Raw genomic sequence first — 21,221 nt, 5'->3', positions numbered from 1 at the left:
AATGTTTAACCATTTACCATCAAGCTTCTGCCTGGACTTCGCTCCATCATAGAGCAGCCACTGAAATTGACGAATACAGTAAAGTAACCAGACATTCAAACTCATGTCATGAAAAATCTAACTAATATAATAATAATAATAATTAGTCATTTAGCAGACACTCTTATCCAGAGCGACTTACAGGAGCTATTAGGGTTAAGTGCCTTGCTCAAGGGCACATCGACAGATTTTTCACCTAGTCGGCTCAGGGATTAGAACCAGTGACCTTTCGTTTACTGGCACAACGCTCTTAACCACTAAGCTACCTGCCGCCCGTATAATATCGTTTTGGTCTTGTTCCTACATTAGCTACGTAGATATGACACTCTGTTCTATGTCACTTTCTCTGTCATTCCCGGTCCAAAAACCTGACCTACAAACCTCAAGGAGGGATTGATACTGCAGCTAAATCAAACCAATATAACTGCTATTACGTCAACACAAACATTACGGGGACATTTTAGATTCACCATCATCACCACCGCCAAGGGAGGTTAACTGGGTTAAGAATCTTAGCGGCTCTAAAGCCTTTTGGAGCTATTCCTTATTAATCTCTCTCACCCCCATCACATCCCTCCATCCCCCCCACCAAGACATTAGCGGCAGGTTTAGGCGGATTTACCTCGCCAGATAACACGACCAGATCTGTCAAAACAATCAACCCCCCCATCCCTACACACACACACACACACACACACACACACACACACACACACACACACACACACACACACACACACACACACATCCTCACTCCCAACGCCACTGCCAGACAACACACAAACAAGACACCAAGGTTATTATAGTTTGGGGTGTTTTCTATGAGTTTTTATTTCTATTATATAGTTTTATGATTTTTCTTTGAAATTCACTTTAGTTTCAGTTAGTTTTCAGATCTGATTTACTGGGTTTATTTTGTTTAAGTTTTATAAAAACATTTCTATTTCGTTTTTATATTATTTAGTTTTAGTGTTAGGGACAGAAAGTAGCCTATGCGTTGGAGGCATTTATGTGTTTGTATAGTTTTAGTGTTTTTGGGGATGTCACTTATTGTCACTGTGGGGCAGTAATGCATAAGGTGATGGGTCTGGTCATAGGTTAGGTTTAAAGGTAGACTCAGATGACGTTGATGCACCAAATAAACAGGAGCGTTGAAGCGCGAGGCTAAACTTCTCCGCTGTTTTGGTCCCGTAGCTACCATGTTGTAGCAGCGTGAAGCACACTGGTGCACATGTGCAAATACTCTGTGTGACTGTGTGAGAGCAAAGTCTTGCATCGCGCTCATCTCAATGTGCGTGTTTCTCTGCTCAGACATTGCTGATGCCTACCAGATCTTACAACACTTGGATAGGTATTTTACATATCGGCTAACCACATCATGGTCGTGTTCACCTGCTCAGACGTTGCATGCATCTGCCAATGGTTGCATGCCACGTCATCGACTGTGCAGTCGGGCCCCAGACTGCTATAACATTTGATGTGGTTAGCTGATACGTAAAATACCTATCCAGGCGTTGTTGCTGCTGACGCATGCCAGATCTTACTTCTGAGCAGAGGAACATGACCGACATGTTATAGCAATCTGGTGCCCAACTGCACAGTCGACAACGTGGCACGCAACCATTAGTTGATGCATGCAACGTCTGAGCAGGGGAACACGACCAATGTCTGCGGTGCTGCTCGTGGCAACGTCCTCTCACCTTTAAATAAGTCCATCTCAATGTGACCTGCCAGATTCAGAAGCTTCAAAACCCCATTAGAAAAAATGCTTGAAAAAAATTGAGAAAAACAACTAAAACTGAACATAATTCATGATTGTTTTTATTTATTTTTGTTAGTTTTGGAGTCAAAGATAATAGTTTCAGTATAGTTTTAGTTTTTCAAACAGGTTTGTTAATTTTATTTCAGTTTTACTAAATAGATTTTTCATGATTAGTTTTTGGTTTAGTTTCAGTTTACTATAATAAGACAGGAACTTTCCTCTATCTCTCCTCTCCTCGTTTCTCTCCTCCTTCTCCTACTCCCAGCAAACTCTAGATTAGGGAGCCAACGAATGGGTCGAGTCCTTTTGGGTTTTCCCTGACTATTCCTATATATTGTAAAAATGTTGTTTTCTTACTAGGCCTTCTCACCAAATGACCCATTTCCCCCCTCCTCTTTTTGTCTGGTCATTGGTCAGTGATGCATCCCACATGCACACACCAACTGATGAACACGTGTAGTGGCGTAAGCTAGTTAGTGACATCATAAGTAGTGGGATATTGAAGATATATGTGTGCGGATGTGTGTAGTCCTCTGGTCCTCTGTAGCTCAGCTGGTAGAGCACGGCGCTTGTAACGCCAAGGTAGTGGGTTCGATCCCCGGGACCACCCCATACACAAAAAAAAAAAGTATGCACGCATGACTGTAAGTCGCTTTGGATAAAAGCGTCTGCTAAATGGCATATTATTATTTATTATTATTATTATAGTCTAAACTGTGTGTGGAGGAGTGGCCATGTGTTTATATGAGGGACTGATTAGAACGCCTGAGTATCTTCTATCAGCCCACACACACACACACACACACACACACACACACACACACACACACACACACACACATTTAGTCTAGGTCTCTCTCTCTCTTAGTCTCTATCTCAATACGTGTGTGCTCATCAACACGTCATTTTAGCATGTTTTTCTGCTGTATGGTTGCGTGTTGTTTTGCCCTCTTCCTGCTCTGCCATTAATACCTGGGGGAGGGCTGTGTAGTGTATTATTTGTAATAGCCTGGTGTCGACAGTTGAATTGGTAGCCTGTATTATTGTGTGTAAACTGTCATATGGCTCCAAACCCTGGGTCTGGGTCCTGTGAAGGCTATGAGAGGGATAATCTGGGCTCTGCCAGGGGTCTTACATTGCCCGCCCAGCCCAGGGGTGTCAGGAGGATCAAGACGAGGTGCGAAAAGGACAGGATCACACACACATTGACCCCCGCCCCAGCTCTGAGGGGGGGACGAGGAGTTCTGATATTTCTTCATTTCTTTCTTTTTTAACTTTTGGATTATGTGTGTATTGTTTTTTTATTGCTAGGTATTACTGCAATGTTGGAGCTAGAAACATAAGCATTTCACTGCACCTGCGATAACATCTGCAAATCTGTGTACGCGACCAATAAACTTTGATTTGATTTGGAGTTTTAGGGCTGTATGCGTGCGTGTGTGTGTGTGCGTGTGTGTATGGGCACTTGGGCTTGGAGGGTTTACTGAGTGAAGGAGGGTGTGAGTGAGGGCGGAGGGGAGGGGGTATTTGGGGAGGACCCTCCCTGCTCTGTCTTGGCCTTGGAGCCGTCAGGCCCCTCAATGAGCCAGCTTTATTATTAGTTAATCTGCCCACAGTGGCAGCCCCTATTTCACACTAGAACCCACCCCTGTGGAGACCGTGTGTGTGTATGTGCACCCCGTGGGACCATGCCTAATTGGACACATTTTCACAGCGGGGGGGGAGGCACAGGCATGGCGGGAGATTTGATATATGGGCACTGGAGCTGGAGACAGGGAGCACAGAGCGCAGAGCGCACACACACACACACACACACACACACACACACACAAAACACACACAAAACACTTGCACACCATAAGTATTTGTGATGCATACACACACCACATACATTCACAAATGCATACTATATACACACACACACACACACACTCCACCCCACTAATGTAGCCCTACCCAGTGAGAGCTTTGGCAGTATAACGGTTATTATATGCTTAGTGTTGTGCTCATACCCAACATCTGAGATTAGCTACGTAATCAACTCCAAACTTTGAGCCCATTTGCTGAGTTTTTTTCTGTCTATAGATGGCATCGCCATTTCCATTGGGACATTATCCTGAAAGTGATGAAGAGATTTGGTTGCGGTGTGTGAGCGTGGGTGTGTGAGCGTGGGTGTGTGAGCGTGGGTGTGTGTGTGTGTGTGTGTGTGTGTGCGTGCGTAAGTAAGCCTGATGAAATTGAGCTGCTAGACCCAGAGCTTTAATCAGGGTTTTTGGCGAGGGGTGAGTGTGTGATGTGTGCACAACCTTAAGAGCAGGTTTGAAGCCACACTGTTTCATCAAGCCCTCGCGATTCGCTCATATTTGGACCAAAAGCCACCACACTCACAACCAGCTGGTTTCCAGCCCTAGACCCTAGAGTTAGGGCTGTCAACACACACAACACACAGTACACATACACACAGTTATACATGCAGACACATACACACACAACATATACTATATACACCATATACACACACACACACACAAAGCCCACATAATGGGCCATTTCAGCACCCAGACCACAGCTAATACAGTAAATGACAGGGGAAGGCTGTGAGAGGGCCCAGGGTGTGTGCGTGTGTGTGTGTGTGTGTGTGTGTGTGTGTGTGTGTAACTGTGTTATTTGTTGTTTTCCCCACACAGCTCTTGCTCTGTCCCCGGCCAAACACTCTTTGATGTGTGTGTGACAGGGAGGCATCCCACAGACTCTCAGGGCCAGCACCCCTCCCTCCCTCCATCCTTTGCTCTCTCGCTCTATCTCTCCTTGTGGCTGCGGGGGATGACAAGGCACACTGCTGTTTCGCAGTAGGACCCTGCAGCTGCCTAGATCACACATATGGGTCTGGTTATCTCACCCTACTCGTCTGGCCTACTCTGTTTCTTTCTGTCTCTCGCTCTCTCTGGGAGGATATGACATCACTCCTCCAGTGACCTGGCTTCTCTCTGTAATGCAGGAGGATGTGTAAAACAGAGATTTTAGATTTAAGCCCTGAAAGATGGTTAGACTAGTGTGTGTGTCCTTGGTAACAAAATATACTCTAGTCTATTTAATTCATTTCTATCACTGACACCCTCAACCATTGAGACCCAGTAGCACCCTTAGTCAAAGCTACACACACACGCATTCATGCGCACACGCACACAATCACACACACACACACACACAGAAAGGACACGCCACTGCTACATTCTCCATGAGGAGAAGTAAACAGTATACATCTGGATTGAATCTTTCCTCCATATCTTTTCCAAGAAGCTTCTATTTAATAAGTATTACTTAACAGAACTGTCAGACCCATAGGCTATTCTTCTAGGTAGATGGAAGAAGTGATGTGTGGTTTCAGGAGAGGCACAGCTCATTGGCGCTCTCAATGGAGGCTGTCTCCTGCACTAGGCTACACACACACACACACAGGCACACAGTGCAACGTTTTCTTTCATTTCATCTTGGCTGTGACTTCATGAAATGTCAAATCAGCACAGCCGATCTCGTTCGTTTTCCGCTCCGTCTCTCTCATACACGTGAACAAACAGGCTGTGTTGTTGTATGTGTTGTTGCTGTGTACGCATGCACGATGTGTGTGGCTGTGCATGTGTGTAGTCTCCATTGTTGTTCAAGACTGTCGCCCAAACAAAATGGATGACGTATCCACGTTGCACCGCACTTATTGTCCAACCCCATATGGAACCAGTTTATCCACGATGACTTCTCTCCATTTCGGGCTCTTTGAAAATGTTGCTACTCCCCAAAAACAATATTCCCTTTGTTTATTTGTTTATTTCTTTTTAATACCTGTCTGAAAAAAAACGTTTAATAAGCAAGCAAGCAAAGAATTACTTTCAGAAATGTAATATGGCGTGTTTCTCAACCTGCTGTGGTTATAGTGAGTGTGTGATGTTGATGCCAGGGGATAAATCACAACAGGTGACTGATGCTTTTTGAAATAAGAACTAGGCCTATGTGTTTTGTCATTTAACAGCAGGTTTCATTATATAAAATGACCATTGTGTGTGTGCATGTGTTAGATTTAGGGAATGTATGTAAGTAAACGTGTGTGTGTTGGCGTGGGCCAGTGTAGATCGATGATCTGTAAAGTGGATTTGTTATTGGCCTATTTGCTTTGGCAGGTCATGAAAAAGAACCACTGATTACACTCCCAGATGTCCGGTCTGTGTGTAAGGGGGTGGGGGGTAGATATCTACTGTCCCTTAGCCCTTTGTACTTTAGCAGCCCCCTAGTCCCTCTCCAGACACACACACACATAGGCATGCACGCATCACCCCATCACCCCATGCAGATTCATCCTGTGTGTGCCTAACCCACTTAGCTCTAAAAAGACCTTGACCGTGACATCGTCCCAGCTTACAAGTCAACCCTTAAATCCTAAAATTAGGCCATTATCAAAACTGTAATGTATGTGCAACTGGTGGTCAATGTCTATGACTGCGTCTCAAAAGGCACCCTATTCCCTCTATAATAGGAATTTCCGAGTGAAACAAAAGGAGACCAGTCGTTGATAAAGTGTGCCTCCAGGAAAACAATATTTTGAGTGGTATGCAATCGGGTATATCTATATTCATAGACTTGTCAAAGGTATTTGACACTGTGGACCATACTGTCTTGGTGCAGAGATTGAAGTGTGTTGGGATAACTGGTCATGCTCTGGAGTGGTTTGAACTACCTGTCAAATAGAACCCAGTGTGTTAAGACAGATGGTTGTAAGTCAGACCCCGTAGAATTGTGCTTGGGTGTGCCTCAAGGATCAATTTTGGGTCCCCTATTTATTATCTAGGTCAACAACATTGGGAGACATATTGAGACAGCTGATATTTATGCAGATAACACTGTTCTCTATTCAAGTGGCAGCAGTTTGACTTTGGCTTTCAAACAGCTTTTGAGATCCTTCAACAGAATCTGTATGATTTGAAGCTTGTTCTAAATGCCTCTAAAACAAAATGTATGGTATTTTTTATTTTATTTTCAACACTAAACACTCTGAAAACCATGTAATTACTACCTTGGAAGGACATTCTATAGAGCAAGTCAAAACGTACAAATGTTTGGGTGGATGAGAAGTTGAGCTTAACCACCCATGTAGAGAACCTTGTCAGGAAACTCAAGCTGCATATTGGGTTTTATTACCGGCAAAAAAATGGTTGTTCGTTTTCCCGCCAGAAAAGAGTTGATTCGTTGTACCGTATTGGACTATAGTGATACTATGTATGTGCAAGCCTCGAGCTCTACATTGAAGGCTCTTGACTCTGTGTATCATGCAGCCCTTTGTTTTGTCACCAAACAGAGACGTCTGACTCACCATTGTGATCTCTACAGTGCTGTCGGGTGGACATCACTAGCAACACACCATTTTAGGAAAACAGCCATTTTATCTATCCTCTCTTCTAGCTCGAAATGAAAACACATACAAGTGCAGATCTCAATCTTGTTTTATGCTAATTTCTAAAATTGGAAAAAGGTCCTTTCATTACTCAGCCCCCTGGTCTTGGAATTCCCTCCAAGCCGACTTAAAACTCCACGACCTGGTGTCCCTGGAGGAGTTGAAAGGCCATATAGATGAACAGGTTGTTGAGATATGTGGTTGTTTCTAGCTGTCACCTGGTGTCACTAGTTTGCGTTGCCTTGTGTAAGGAAGCATGTTGTTTTACTTCACACACACACATCCACTGTTTGTTTGCTGTTTGTGCTGTTGCCAGAGTCTTCTGTCTGTTTTCTTACTCTGTTTTTCTTTACATTGTGTGTTTTTTTTAGACCTCATCTATTGCCGTCATCATAAATAAGAATTTGTTCTTAATTGACTTGCCTAGTTAAATAAAGGTTTAATAAAAATATATATTTAAATCCGGATTAATACAAGTTGCAACAGGGAGACAACCTCCAGCATAAAATAATAGAAAATGTCTAACTGGCCTTCTCTAAGCAGGCCCTTATATTCTAATCTCACAGAATCAATGTTCTGGTAACACCCACCAAGTCACATCAGCTGCTACAGAATCACACAGTGTCATAGAATACAATAACAATCAGTTTCTTCAGTCCTTGTACCGCCAGTTTGGCATCAATCCCTATCAACAGATATAAAAACAATCCATAACGTTCAGTATCAAATCTAGTGACCATCAAATCTTGTGACCATCAAAATGAGTGTCCCAAATAGAACACTGGAAATCATGTCTATGATATAAAGGGAAAATATAGAAATATGCTAAGCATTGTGTTAATTACTCTTAACTGAATATTAACTTGATTCATCTTACATTTCCCCATTACACCCTCTATAGGGCACTACTTTTGACCAGAGGCCCTTGTTTAAAAGTAGTGCACTATAGAGGGAATAGGGTCCCATTTGGCATGCAGACAGTGACATTGAGTCTGTTGATGTGACAGCGACAGCCTCATGTTATTAGTACTGTATCAAGGCATGTCTGTCAATATGGATCTAGACTATTCATCTGTAAATGGTTGGTGATCTCCATTAAGGAAGACTGGAGAGAGACAGGCAGAGCTGGATGTGTGTGTGTAACAAGACAGGGCTACTGAGATCTCAGTGCTTTGTGTGTGTGGCCTAATAAAAGCGCAGATCCTGACACTTTTACTGCAGGTATGTGGGGTGAGGATTTACAGAGCTTGTTTGGAGGCCAGGCAGGTGCTGGACCCAGGGCTGAGGCAGATACAGTGACTCATGGTTGTGTACCCATTCAATTGTTGCGAGCAATATTAGTGTATGTGCCTTTTTTTCTTTATTTAGATACAGTGACATACACACAATCACACATACACACAGTCACACATACTCTCACATACACACAGTCACACATACACAGTCACACATACACACTTGCGCACACACACACACGTATGTTGAGCAATCTACAGCCTATACTGTCCACTTCTCGTGTTGCTGATGCCATCCCAAAAGTAGTTGGCTGGGGTTGGATTCTGTGAATAACCATGGATTTAGGGATGGAGGGATGGATTGAGTGAGGGAAGGAGCGTCCTCCCTCGAGAGGGGTTCAGATAAGTGGTTTTTGGCCAAAATAAGAGAATGAGACAAAGAGAGAGGTGAATAGAACAGACTAATTTAATGACAGAGAGACCGACCTTAAAGGCCCATTGCAGTCGAAAACATGATTTTCCTGTGTTTTATATATATTTCTACACTAGGTTGGAATAATACTGTGAAAATTATGATAATGCCCTTTTAGTGTAAGAACTGTTTGAAAAGTCAGCCAGAAATGTCAGCTTGTTTTGATGGGATGGAGTTTTGGCCTTCCATGGTGACATCACCATGCGGTAAATTAGTTAATGACCAATAAGAAAAAGAGTTCCAAACCTCTCTGCCAATAACAGCAAATTGTCCGTTTTCCTTTCCCCACTCAGACCACTCCCAGAGAGTCCTAGCAACAGTATTGCTTGAGAAATTGCCCTTTGCTAAGTAGCTATTTTTGTTTCTTTTTGACCATTTTAATTGAAAACAATTACAGTAAGACACTTAATTGTTACCCAGAAATGATTTGATATTGAGATAAAAACGGCTGCATTGGACCTTTAACTATGGAGGAACACACTTTGTTTTACCCCATACTCCACAACTCAACAACAATATTTATAGTAAGATCAGAATGCACCATTATGAAATAACAATTGTGATCATAACCTCATGGGATATGTGTGTGCGTCAATGTATGTGCTTTATTCATTTTACGATGAGTTTGGAGATGGCTATGCTGTAACTACATTACATGATTGACATGAAGGCTCTAAAACCACCAAAGCTTATCAGAATATTGATGTATAGTGTGTGATGTATTGTTGTCTCTACCTTCTTGCACTTTGTGCTGTTGTCTGTGCCCAATAATGTTTGTACCGTGTTTTGTGCTGCTCTCATGTTGTGCTGCTACCATGTTGTGTTGCTACCAGGTTGTTGTCATGTTGTGTTGCTACCATGCTGTGTTGTCATGTGTTGCTGCCATGCTATGTTGTTGTCTTAGGTCTCTCTTTATGTAGTGTTGTGGTGTCTCTCTTGTCGTGATGTGTGTTTTGTCCTATATTTTGTATTTTATTTTTTATTTTTAATCCCAGCCCCTGTCCCCGCAGGAGGCATTTTGCCTTTTGGTAGGCCGTCATTGTAAATAAGAATTTGTTCTTAACTGACTTGCCTAGTTAAATAAATAAATAAAATACTGTATGTTGAGAAATCTACAGCCAACAATACAGTCCACTACTAGTGACACTAATGCCATCCCAAGAGTAGGTGACAAGGGTCGGATTCTGTGAATACCCATGGATAGAAGGTTGGAGGGATGGATTGAGTGAGGGAAGGAGCGTCCTCTCATCCTCCCTCGAGAGGGGTCCAGCGACAGCCAGATAAGCGGCTTTCGGCAAAATGACAGAATGAGACAAAGATGAGAGAAAATAACTAGTCCCAGGTGAATACTTGGTTTAGGACACAATCACATCAGAACTGAACTAAAGCTCTCTAGAGGCTCTACACTCCACGTCCGGATAAACAACCTAACACATTTCTAGTCCAATCAGATTACTTCCATTTAAGATGGGTTGTGGGTTGTATCCAAGACAGACAAACCACAATTGTCGATGACCAACTTGTGTTTATGATTGATAACCCAAGCACAAACACACACATACACACACTTACAAACACACACCTGGTCTTACATGGTCTTGTGATCAGTGTTATGTGTTGACTCAAGCAATGAGATTTGAGATACTTTAGGTGTTGAAGGCTCATCATCCAATAGAGAGGATTCTCTCCAAAAGCAGATTTTACTTCCTGGAAGTAGGTCCCCTCTGTGATCTTTTAACAATTGGGGATGGGGTTGTTACAATGGGAAAGATAGAGAGATTATGGGGAGGGAGCGAGAGAGAGAGAGAGAACACACATTTCTGTCCTGTCAAGCAAACAAATGGGCGTGAACATCAGTGTGTAACTCATGACCATCACCTCATCATCATCACATTAGCCATATTCAATTACACTGCAACACGATACTCCCTGAAATCAATTAACTACTGCTAAACCATGAAGTGCACTACCAAAGATAGGCCTTTGTTTTCCATAGACAGTCCATGTTTTACCTAGACCCACACTTTGTTTAGGTGTGGTTAGCCACTTATGGTAATGAGGTGAAGGGACAGGTCTTCCCCAAGGTGTTTGGGTTAGGGAGATGCTATATACATTATTTGAATGGGATAGAGCCAGAGAAGTCACTGTTAAGTATTAAGTCAGGAGGCGTTAAGTTAGAAGTGGTATGTGATTGTATGTGTCACAAATTGCACCCTATTCCCTATATAGTGCACTACTTTTGACAAGAGCCCATAGGGCTCATTTGCGACGCATCCGTTGTGTTTGCTGGGTTGCCAGATTCTGGGTAGAGATATGAAGGCTGTTTGCGTCTCTGTGTTGCCATGTTGGGTTGTAGTGAAACCTGCTGCCAGCACAGGCCACTGGAAAAGGAGAAAACAGAGTGGTGTTGTCCCCCAGCAAGGCCACATTAATTTCCCTTTCCTGTAATCACCCTGCGTCTCTCTCCTGTGTTGTTAAGTGGTCAGAGCAATCAAAGCACCAGCAGAACAGACCTTCAAACCAGAACCACAGTCCCCATAAGGCAGGTTGGCCTCTAGGTTGGCCTCCAGGTTGGCCCGGTCACTATTTTATTGTGTTGATAAGATGGCTGCCATTCCTATCCAGGAATAAACAACCAATGTTGCCATATTGTTTTGCTCTCTACACCAGAGGCCCAGCCTGCATCATACCAGGCCTCTCATACTTTGATCCTGATGTTCTTTTCTAGCAGTCATTTATATTGGTGTGTGTATTGTGTCCTCTCGATAGCCAATCTGTCCCCTCTCAGGTGGGAATTTTTCCAAGCCACAATCTGTGCAGCATTTGCAGTATCCTCCATTTTTATGATGCAGGTTCCAGTTTCAGATTAGAAGAGTCACAGGCCTAATCCCACACACAGAGAGAACACAGAGTGATTATGTGCTGGGCTATCTGTGCGGCCTTGTCACTCTCCCCCTCCTGGTATGGGGGTTATGTTGTCCCTTCTATCCTTTGATCTCACTGACTGAACCTCCCGCCACTTTTAGACCCTTTACTTTCCTATTGAACGGTTCAAAGACAAACCATGCTGTCGCCCCCAAAAAGTCCCCCCACCGAGAGAGAGCATGTGGGTCAGATATGTACACACACTACAGTACAGAGGTGTGTGTGTGTATCTGTGTCTCAGAGGCTTTGAAGTCTGTCTGACAGTGCCACACACAGTGCAGAGACAGTCTCAGACCTCCTCTGCTATTAAAGGTTTAAGGCTAATCGTGAGCTAACCATCATTGCCTCTCTGACACTCCTTTAAACTAGCTTTAAACAGAGGTGCAAAGTGAAGAGCTTCTCTCTGTGTGTGTGTGTGTGTGTGTGTGTGTGTGTGTGTGTGTGTGTGTGTGTGTGTGTGTGTGTGTGTGTGTGTGTTTGTAATAACTGTGAGCGCAGACGGGCGTGCGTGCGTGTTTGTAAGTGTGTGTGTGTGCGGGCGTGAGTCTTTCGCCCTGGGCAAGCCCCAGTATTGACAGGATTACTAGTACTCAGCCAACCCAGGAGAGAGAGAGAGGGGGGGGGGGAGGAGGGAGGGGGGTAAATTATTTAAAAGCAGGGCCTAGTGTAATGAAAGACAGGGTATCTAGTGAAGAGCAAAGAGAGACCTCCTGGGAGCTAGCTACCTATCACAGGCGTTCATCCTGGGAGTTACAGCTCCATTAACACTTAACACGTCGCCCACCACTTAACTGCTCTGGCAGACAGCTCTCCTCTCCTCTCCTCACTGACTCTAGTCTCCATGGCCCTGCCCTACCTGGCCACCATCTCACACACTCTGTCAGACTTGGTTCACAGCGCAAGAAGAAGTGTGTGTGTATCTGTGGGGGGTGGGGCGAGTGTGTGTTTGACTACCACTGAGAGGGCAGAGCCTGCTGATAAATACAACCTCAAGTCTGTCGTCTCACATCCCAGCTAGTCACCATACCAAGACAGCCATGCACTCCCTGCCCCAACTGCTCCAGGTACAAGTTGTCCAGGTCCAACTCAGGGGGTTAGAGTCTGTATCTTTCCAAGTGTACACCTCGGTCTCCTTCCCTCCGGTCAAATCCTGATTTACGCAGTGGCATGTCTGTTACCAGAAGGCGTTTGTTTTCTCAACACAAATTACTGCCGTCCCCGTGTCACAACCCTCCGTTTACAGCCCTAAGGACTCGTTAGCTCCATCACTCTAATGGCACCCCCCTGCAGTAAAGCCTAATTGAATTACCACTATCTGCCAGCCAACCGTTAGCCTCCCGTCATTAGGCTGTTTAGCAGCCAGGTAGCCCAGAGATGATGGCATGTGGCCGGTAGTTATGCGTTGCGTGCAGTGTGTGTTTGTTTGTGTGTATGTCCAGCTGTGCCATCCTGAGCTGCTGCCCTGTTGTAAAGGTGAACACACACACACTGATTAAATCTTTAAGGAAACTAGCGTTGGGAGAGATCAGTCGGGCCTGATCGTCAGTCGGTGTGGCGGTGAACTAACAGCTGGGAGAGAACTAATCCAGCCTGGGATTTAGTTTTACCATGATAAAAAAACGTGTTTCTGTCCGCCTCTCTCTCTCTTTCTCTCTCTCCCCCCTCTCTCTCTCCTCTCCCCTCAGTCTCTTCACTCTCACCTCTCTCGCTAAAATGATTGTGAACATCATGTCCTCATGTTTCAGTTGTCCCTAGAAGATTGTCGGTGAGAAATAGAAAAAGGAGGGACGGAGATGGACACAAAGCAAAGCCCCACACTGCCCATATCCTGCTGCTCCACACTCACTCTGCCCCTCGGTTCCTACTAAGCCCTGAGGAGTGCCGGGGTTATTTGATTAGCTTCATAATGACAATGACAGGAGTGGAGGAGTGGGACTGGTGCACTGGGAATTGCTGTCACAGGCTGGAGGATAGAGAGCTCACCCCTGATGGAGGGGGGAGGGAGAGGGGGGGACTGGTGACCTTGACATCTAAGTACAGTGCATTCGAAAAGTATTCAGACCCCTTGACTTTTTCCACATTTTGTTACGTTACAGCCTTATTCTAAAATTGATTAAATTATATATTTTTCTCATAAATCTACACACAATACCCCATAATGACAAAGTGAAAACAGGTTTGTAGAAATGTTTGCTAATGTATTAAAATTAAAAAGCAGAAATACCTTATTTACATAAATATTCAGACCCTTTGCTATGAGACTCGAAATTGAGCTCAGGTGCATCCTGTTTCCATTGATCATCCTTGAGATGTTTCTACAACTTGATTTGGAGTCCACCTGTGGTAAATTCTGTTGATTGGACATGATTTGGAAAGGCACACACCTGTCTATATAAGGTCCCACAGTTGACAGTGCATGTCAGAGCAAAAACCAAGCCATGAGGTCAAAGGAATTGCCCGTAGAGCCCCCAAGACAGGATAGTGTCGAGGCACAGTTCTGGGGAAGGATACCAAAAAATGTCTGCAGCATTGAAGGTCTCTGTTATAGTGTGGACACTATATAAATAATAACATTGAATATGTATTGTACTTACCTGCAGTATAGTATGATTACTATTCATGTGTGCATGGTTATCATTGGCATTGACCGTGACCTTTCCCCTTTGATGATGTCATCACCCAGAGTCGGATCTGTACAATGCGACTCTACCACATGTTGAGTGGGCTGTATCGTTTTGCTATATTTGTACCATTTATACATGGCTGTACACTTTTTATTTCTTAGGTTGAAAGTAAAGGAAAGTAATATTGAAGTGCGTGTGGGCATTCCTTGTCATGTTACTACATCGTTTTGGTGACGAGGAAAAACTTGATCAACATGTACAGGGCGATGTGCTAGCTAGCTAAGAAACAGTGGAGGTAGTCAGCTAGCTAGCTTAATGAGGGACGGAGAGCAGCCGGCACTGGAGGGAAACGCCGACTGTGACAATCAGCAGCAAGTGAAAATCACTAACGAGGATCAAGGACAAGTTTGCGTTATAATGGCAATGTTTGGGACTATCACTGAGTTTGTGGAAGAGAATGAGGACTGGACAGAATATGTGGAAAGGTTGGGACACTTTTTCTTGGCAAATGGAGTTACAGATGAGGCTAAGCAGCACTCTATTCTCTTGAGTGTGTGTAGGGCTAAAACCTACAAGCTAATGAGGAATTCGGCTACACCACGGAGACCGGGAGAAATTCCTTTTGTGGATCTAATTGCCCTCGTTCAGATTCACCACACTCCAAAGCCTTCAGTGATTGTCCAGATGTTCAAGTTTAACTGCCATTTTCGGAAAAAAGGTCAGTCTGTTGCGAACTTTGTTGCTGAATTACGTGACATCTCTGAACATTGTGAGTTTGGGGCTATGCTCCGTGACAGATTAGTCTGTGGCATTAATGAGGACATCATACAGTGTCGTTTGCTGGGGGAAGCCACACTGACTTTCAAGAGAGCATTGGAACTATCTCAACGGATGGAGATGGCTGCTAGTAATGCAAAAAAAATTCAAAAGGCCAACAGTGGAAGTTGTGCAGTGCATCAGGTGACAAGAGGCAGCAGGGAAAAGCAGTGGCATGTTTCAGATGTGGAGGAACACATTATGCAAACAACTGTAAGTTCAAGGATACTGTCTGTCACAATTGCAACAAAAAGGGACATTTAGCAAAAAAATGCAGGGGTCCTAGGAGCAAGCCAGAGGGTGGGCGGACTGGGCTGGGCAAGTTCACAGCAACGAAGCCTCAGTCAGCAGCACACCACCTAGAGAGCACAGAGGAGGAGGAAGAGCATTGTTCCTACAACATCTTTAATGTGAGTGAGCAGAGCCTATCTATGCTACAGTGGAGGTAGATGGAAAGCAGATGAGGATGGAGGTTGACACAGGGGCCTCTGCCTCTGTCATCAGTGAGGAGACCTACAAACAAATGTGGGGCTCAAAACAGGCTTCCGCCCTCACACCGGCAGGGATCAGATCTAGATCCTGGCCCAAGTGAAAATATTCCTTATGCAGGGTTGGCCTCCTGTCATAGAGGATGATGGACAGTTTTGCAAAGCGCAAAACTGAGCTGAGTGTGCAGGATGGCTGCATACTCTGCATACCCGGATGAAAAGTTTAGCCAGATCTGGTGACCTAACGTGGATCACAAAGATGTAGAAAACAAAGTGAAATCATTTTGTGCCGCCCGCGCCACTACGTCTGTGGGAGTGGCCTGACCGCCCATGATCCAGGCTGCACATAGACTTTGCAGGCCCTTTCGTGGGCCACATGTTCCTTGTCATGGTGGACGCGCACTCCAAGTGGCTGGAGGCTCACATCATGAGCAACATCACAGCGACCACAACCATCGAAAAGCTTCGGCAGGTGTTTGCAACCCATGGTCTGCCTGACTCTCTTGTGTCTGACAACGCAACAACCTTTACCTGTGACTTGTTTAAAACATTTGCCATGTCCGCAGTGCTCCGTTTCACCCGGCCTCAAACGGCTTACACCTTTTATTTCTTAGGTTGAAAGTAAAGGAAAGAAATATTGAAATGCTTGTGGGCATTCCTTGTCAAGTTACTACAGTCCCCAAGAACACAGTGGCCTCCATCATTCTTAAATGGAAGAAGTTTGGAACCTTCCAGAAGGACAACCATCTCTGCAGCACTCCACCAATCAGGCCTTTATGGTAGAGTGGCCAGACGGAAGCCACTCCTCAGTAAAAGACACATGACAGCCCGCTTGGAGTTTTCCAAAAGGGACCTAAAGGACTCTCAGACCATGAAAAACAAGATTCTCTGGTCAGATGAAACCAAGATTGAACTCTTTGGCCTGAATGTGTCACATCTGGAGGAAACCTGGTACCATCCCTACGGTGAAGCATGGTGGTGGCAGCATCATGCTGTGGGGATGTTTTTCAGCGGCAGGGACTGGGAGACTAGTCAGGATCAGGGGGAAAATGAACAGAGCAAAGTACAGAGAGATCCTTGATGAAAACCTGCTCCAGAGCGCTCAGACTGGGGAGAAGGTTCACCTTCCAACAGGAAACGACCCCAAGCACACAGCCAAGACAACGCAGTAGTGGCTTCGGGACAAGTCTCTGAATGTCCTTGAATGGCCCAGCCAGAGCCCGGACTTGAACCCGATCGAACATCTCTGGAGAGACCTGAAAATAGCTGTGCAGCGACGCTCCCCATCCAACCTGACAGAGCTTGAGAGGATCTGCAGTGAAGAATGGGAGAAACTCCCCAAATTCAGGTGTGCCAAGCTTGTAGCGTCATACCTAAGAAGACTCAAGGCTGTAATCGCTGCCAAAGGTGCTTCAACAAAGTACTGAGTAAAGGGTCTGAATACTTTTGTAAATATGATTTCCATTTTTTATAAATCAGTGTCATGGTGGTTTTGGTATGGTAACTAATATGACATACTTTGGTCTAGTAGTTTCTGTGTTGTGGTTAGTGTTTTTGCTCTGTAGTGGTTGATGTGAACCCTGTGTGTGTGTGTGTGTGTGTGTGTGTGTGTGTGTGTGTGTGTGTGTGTGTGTGTGTGTGTGTGTGTGTGTGTGTGAGAAATGGGGTCGTACCATTAGGGTCCTACCATCATGTTAATTGAGACTGATGGATTAATAGCTTTGTGAAGGAAGTCTCCATAGAGCGTCTGGAGTGCAGTGACAGGGAATTCAGGAGGACACACACTTACTCTCATGCAGACACACCTCAATTTCACGCATTAAATACTCAGCCCATGTAAATAAATGAACTAGCTCACTAAACGTCACACACGGCTCACATACCAGCATAGTGAGGTCTCAGAAAGATGGGCCACATTTCACAGCAAGGCCGGAGGGTTGTTTTAAGGGTCGAAAATTCAGTTCCACACAGTGGTAAAACATCAAATCAACCGCTTGGAAAACATAATAACATCATGTCACCTTCAAGAGCGCTGTTATGGCACACAGGGCTACTGTTCTCTGTCTCACACACACACACACATACACATACACACACACATACCACACACACACACACAACACCCCACACGCAGGCTCTTGTCCATGGCTTTGATAGTGGGCCTGCTGGCAAGGGGGGGGATCCTTTGAGGAATCACCGACACACACACACAGCTTTTTTATGAAGTGGTGTAAAGTTATCAGCCCGGTACGGTGTGTGTCTAACAGCAGATAGCCAAGTGGAGACCTGGTCCCTCCTATCTGTGTGTAGAACCAGGCTAGGCAGGGCGGCCCGTGCGGACTCTCGCCCCAGTATTAAAGCCTGTCAGTGGGCCAGAGTGTGGCTGAGGCTGGCCAGACCTCCATACACCCAGGGCCTAGATAGAAACTGAACTTAACTCACAGATCAAAGGGTCCTCTGTCACTGCTCCTTCTGATAACACAGACCCAGTCTGGGCCAGGGGACTAGGTGTCAGTGTAGAGAGACCAACTAACCAAACCACCAGACAAACAATCAATAGCAGCAAGACTAGGGAGGCTCTTTTATGATAAAGATCATTCCAGCCTTTTACTGGTGTTTTCTCTCTCTAGTTCCTTCTCTGTTTTGCCTTTTTCTTTCCTCTGCTCTGTCATGCCTCCTTTTCTGTCAGTCATTGTCTTTCTATACATCCGTCTCTCTCTCTGTCTCTGTTTCACTATGTCTCTCTCTGTCTCTGTTTCACTATGTCTCTCTCTCTCTCTCTATCTCTCTCTCTCTGTCTCTGTTTCACTATGTCTCTCTCTCTCTCTCTCTCTCTCTCTCTCTCTCTCTCTCTCTCTCTCTCTCTCTCTCTCTCTCTCTCTCTCTCTCTCTCTCTCTCTCTCTCTCTCTCTCTCCCTCTGTCTCTGTTTCACTATGTCTCTCTCTCTCTCTCTCCCTCTGTCTCTGTTTCACTATGTCTCTTTCTCTCTCTCTGTCTCTCTCTCTCTGTCTCTCTCGCTCTGTCTCTATCTCCCTCTGTCTCACTATTTCTATGTTTCTCTATGTATCTCTCCCTCTATCTCTCCCTCCCTCTCTCTCTCTCTGTCTCTATCTCCCTCTGTCTCTCTATGTCTGTTTCTCTGTCTCTCTCTCTGTCTCTCTCTCTGCTCTCTCTGTCTCCCTGTCTCCCTGTCTCTCTGTCTCTCTTTCTGTCTTTCTGTTCTGCTTATCAGTCCAGTGGCTCTTCTTAACTTTCCAGAAAAAAGGACCTCTCCTCTTCCCTTGTTTGATGTCATCCCTCCATAGCATCCTCTCCCTGCTAGCTGTGTTTTCTACTAATACAGTGTATACCCTGTGGTATCCTAAAAAGCACCAGGCTAGCCTAAAGAAACATACACATCTTGTGTGTGTGTTCATGCCTGTGTTTGTGCATTCCATATCTACTCTGTGGCTCTTAATACCCGACTGAAGAGAGAGTGCCTTTCTGCACGGACACTGTGTTTTCCAACAAGACACCCACCTTGGACTAAACAAACAACAAGGCCTATTTTTCTATTTGTTGAAGTTAAAGGGATACTTTGGCATTTTGGCAATGGGGCTTCCCAGAGTCAGATGAACCATTTGTATGTCTGTGTGTCCAGTATGAAGGAAGTTAGAGGTAGTTTTACGAGACAATCAATGACTGGGCCTCATTGCAAAAATCCCTACGTATCTCTTTAACCAGGGCCATAGTCAATGGTGTCTGCAGCCTTTGTCCCAGCTACTAAATCTCTTGACTTAATTCAGTGTTCATCACATCCTGAAGTACTGGGGAACTGTGGGAATTGGCTAAATGGGGGGGACAGTAATTGTTTGAATCAGTTGTTTTAGTGTTTGTCTGGCTGGGACCCAGAGATAGATGGAGGAGACAGACACTGAGGCTGCCTGGTGACAGGGCTTTCCATTTCTGGGGTAGAGATTTGAAGAAAACAGCACACTAGGTGTTGTTTGAGGTCAGGACTCCACTTGACCATCTGTGTGGTTATACAGATTTATTGTGTGGTTGTTAGGGTTGTGCATTTGGAATGACCGTGTGGTGTATGGACTGATTGTGCATATATATACAGTAGCCAGCGTGCCGTTATACTGACTATTAGAAGGTTCTTGCTTGTATTTTGACAGTGTGTATGGTTAAACTGATCAGTGTGCACTTTAACAGATCATATATCTAATTTATACTTTGTATACCTTAACTGACCATGTTTCGGGTTCTACTGACTGTGTGTGTGGTTGTGTTGTATTGACCGTCTATAAATGGTGGTGTTTGTGTTTCAGGGACTTTTGACCGCAGTGTGACCCTGCTGGAGGTGTGTGGCAGCTGGCCAGAGAGCTTTGGCCTGCGTCACATGAGCTCTGTGGAGTCCACCGAGGAGGGGCTGAGAGAGAGGCTGGCAGACGCCATGTCAGAGTCACCATCCAGAGACATAGTGGGCTCTGCTACCGGTCAGTCACAAACACACACACACTAACCCATACACAGATGCGCGCACACACACACACATTATCTCACACATACATGCTCATATGCACACATACATGCTTGTGCGTGCGCACACACAAACACAGACTCATAAATCATTTGTCTTCATTAATCATTTCATGGTTTCAATCTTTCCACCAATTTACTGACCATTCATTCTCTCAAACTGTGAAATGTGATAGTGGTCAACTTCATTTACTTAACTTTGTGTGAACTTTCATTTACTATCATTCAACCGTATCTTTCAACCGTTTCAAAGACAGTAGCTAGTTTAGAAAAGTGTGTGGGTGTTCACGCGTGTATGGGCCTGCGTGTGTGTGTGTCAGCCATTCAGACAATCCAAATGTTTAACTCATTTAGGCAGCGGCAGCGCTCTTCCTCTCCTTAAGTGAACAAGAGATCCTTTGATTTTTATGGGGGGAGTGGAGGGGTTTCTCTTAGGGAGAGGAGACTGGGAGCTGGGAGCGGCAAAGGGTCACAAGGCCCTAATGTGTTTAGCATCGACTACCCTCCCACCCCTCCTCTCATCCCCCTCTCTCTCACCCTTCTCTCTCTCCTCTCATCCCTTTCTTTCTCTCTCTCTCGTTGCCCGTCTATTACGACATAATCTTGTTTGAACCTATTCATTTACAGGGGCCCCTGCAGCAGCAATGGCAGTCACATGGAATGGACACTTTTGGGACTCTCTCTCCCCCTCCTCTCTCACCCGCTCTCTCTCTCTCTCTCCGTCCCTCTATAATTGATCCTGTCTCTGTGACTCTGCTCGTCATTAGATTAGGGGCCGACTCCCGGACACTTGTAGTCTGCGCTTGTCCGTCCATCGCTACGGCTACAGCCCCCTCTAATGCAACGCAAAATTCATTACTGATTGCATTACATCCAATCTCCCCCTGGTTTCCTC

At 45.0% G+C, this 21,221-nt stretch overlaps 1 protein-coding gene across 5 annotated transcripts in view; it reads left to right on the top strand.

Annotated features, from left to right (window-relative positions):
• Positions 1-21,221, top strand: part of LOC121566650 (BCAS3 microtubule associated cell migration factor-like) — a 268,998-nt gene that overhangs the window by 225,480 nt on the left and 22,297 nt on the right. For all 5 annotated transcript variants that reach the window (XM_045213788.1, XM_045213787.1, XM_045213789.1 and 2 more), the window contains one exon: positions 20,116-20,283. In XM_045213788.1, coding sequence (XP_045069723.1) covers positions 20,116-20,283 — 168 coding nt within the window. The remainder of the gene's footprint in view (positions 1-20,115; positions 20,284-21,221) is intronic.

The sequence above is a fragment of the Coregonus clupeaformis genome, chromosome 5 (genome assembly GCF_020615455.1).
Source record: "Coregonus clupeaformis isolate EN_2021a chromosome 5, ASM2061545v1, whole genome shotgun sequence".
Classification (NCBI taxonomy): Eukaryota; Metazoa; Chordata; class Actinopteri; order Salmoniformes; family Salmonidae; genus Coregonus; species Coregonus clupeaformis.
The sequence above is the reverse complement of the archived record's forward strand: the minus strand, read 5'-3'. Positions and strand labels throughout refer to the sequence as shown.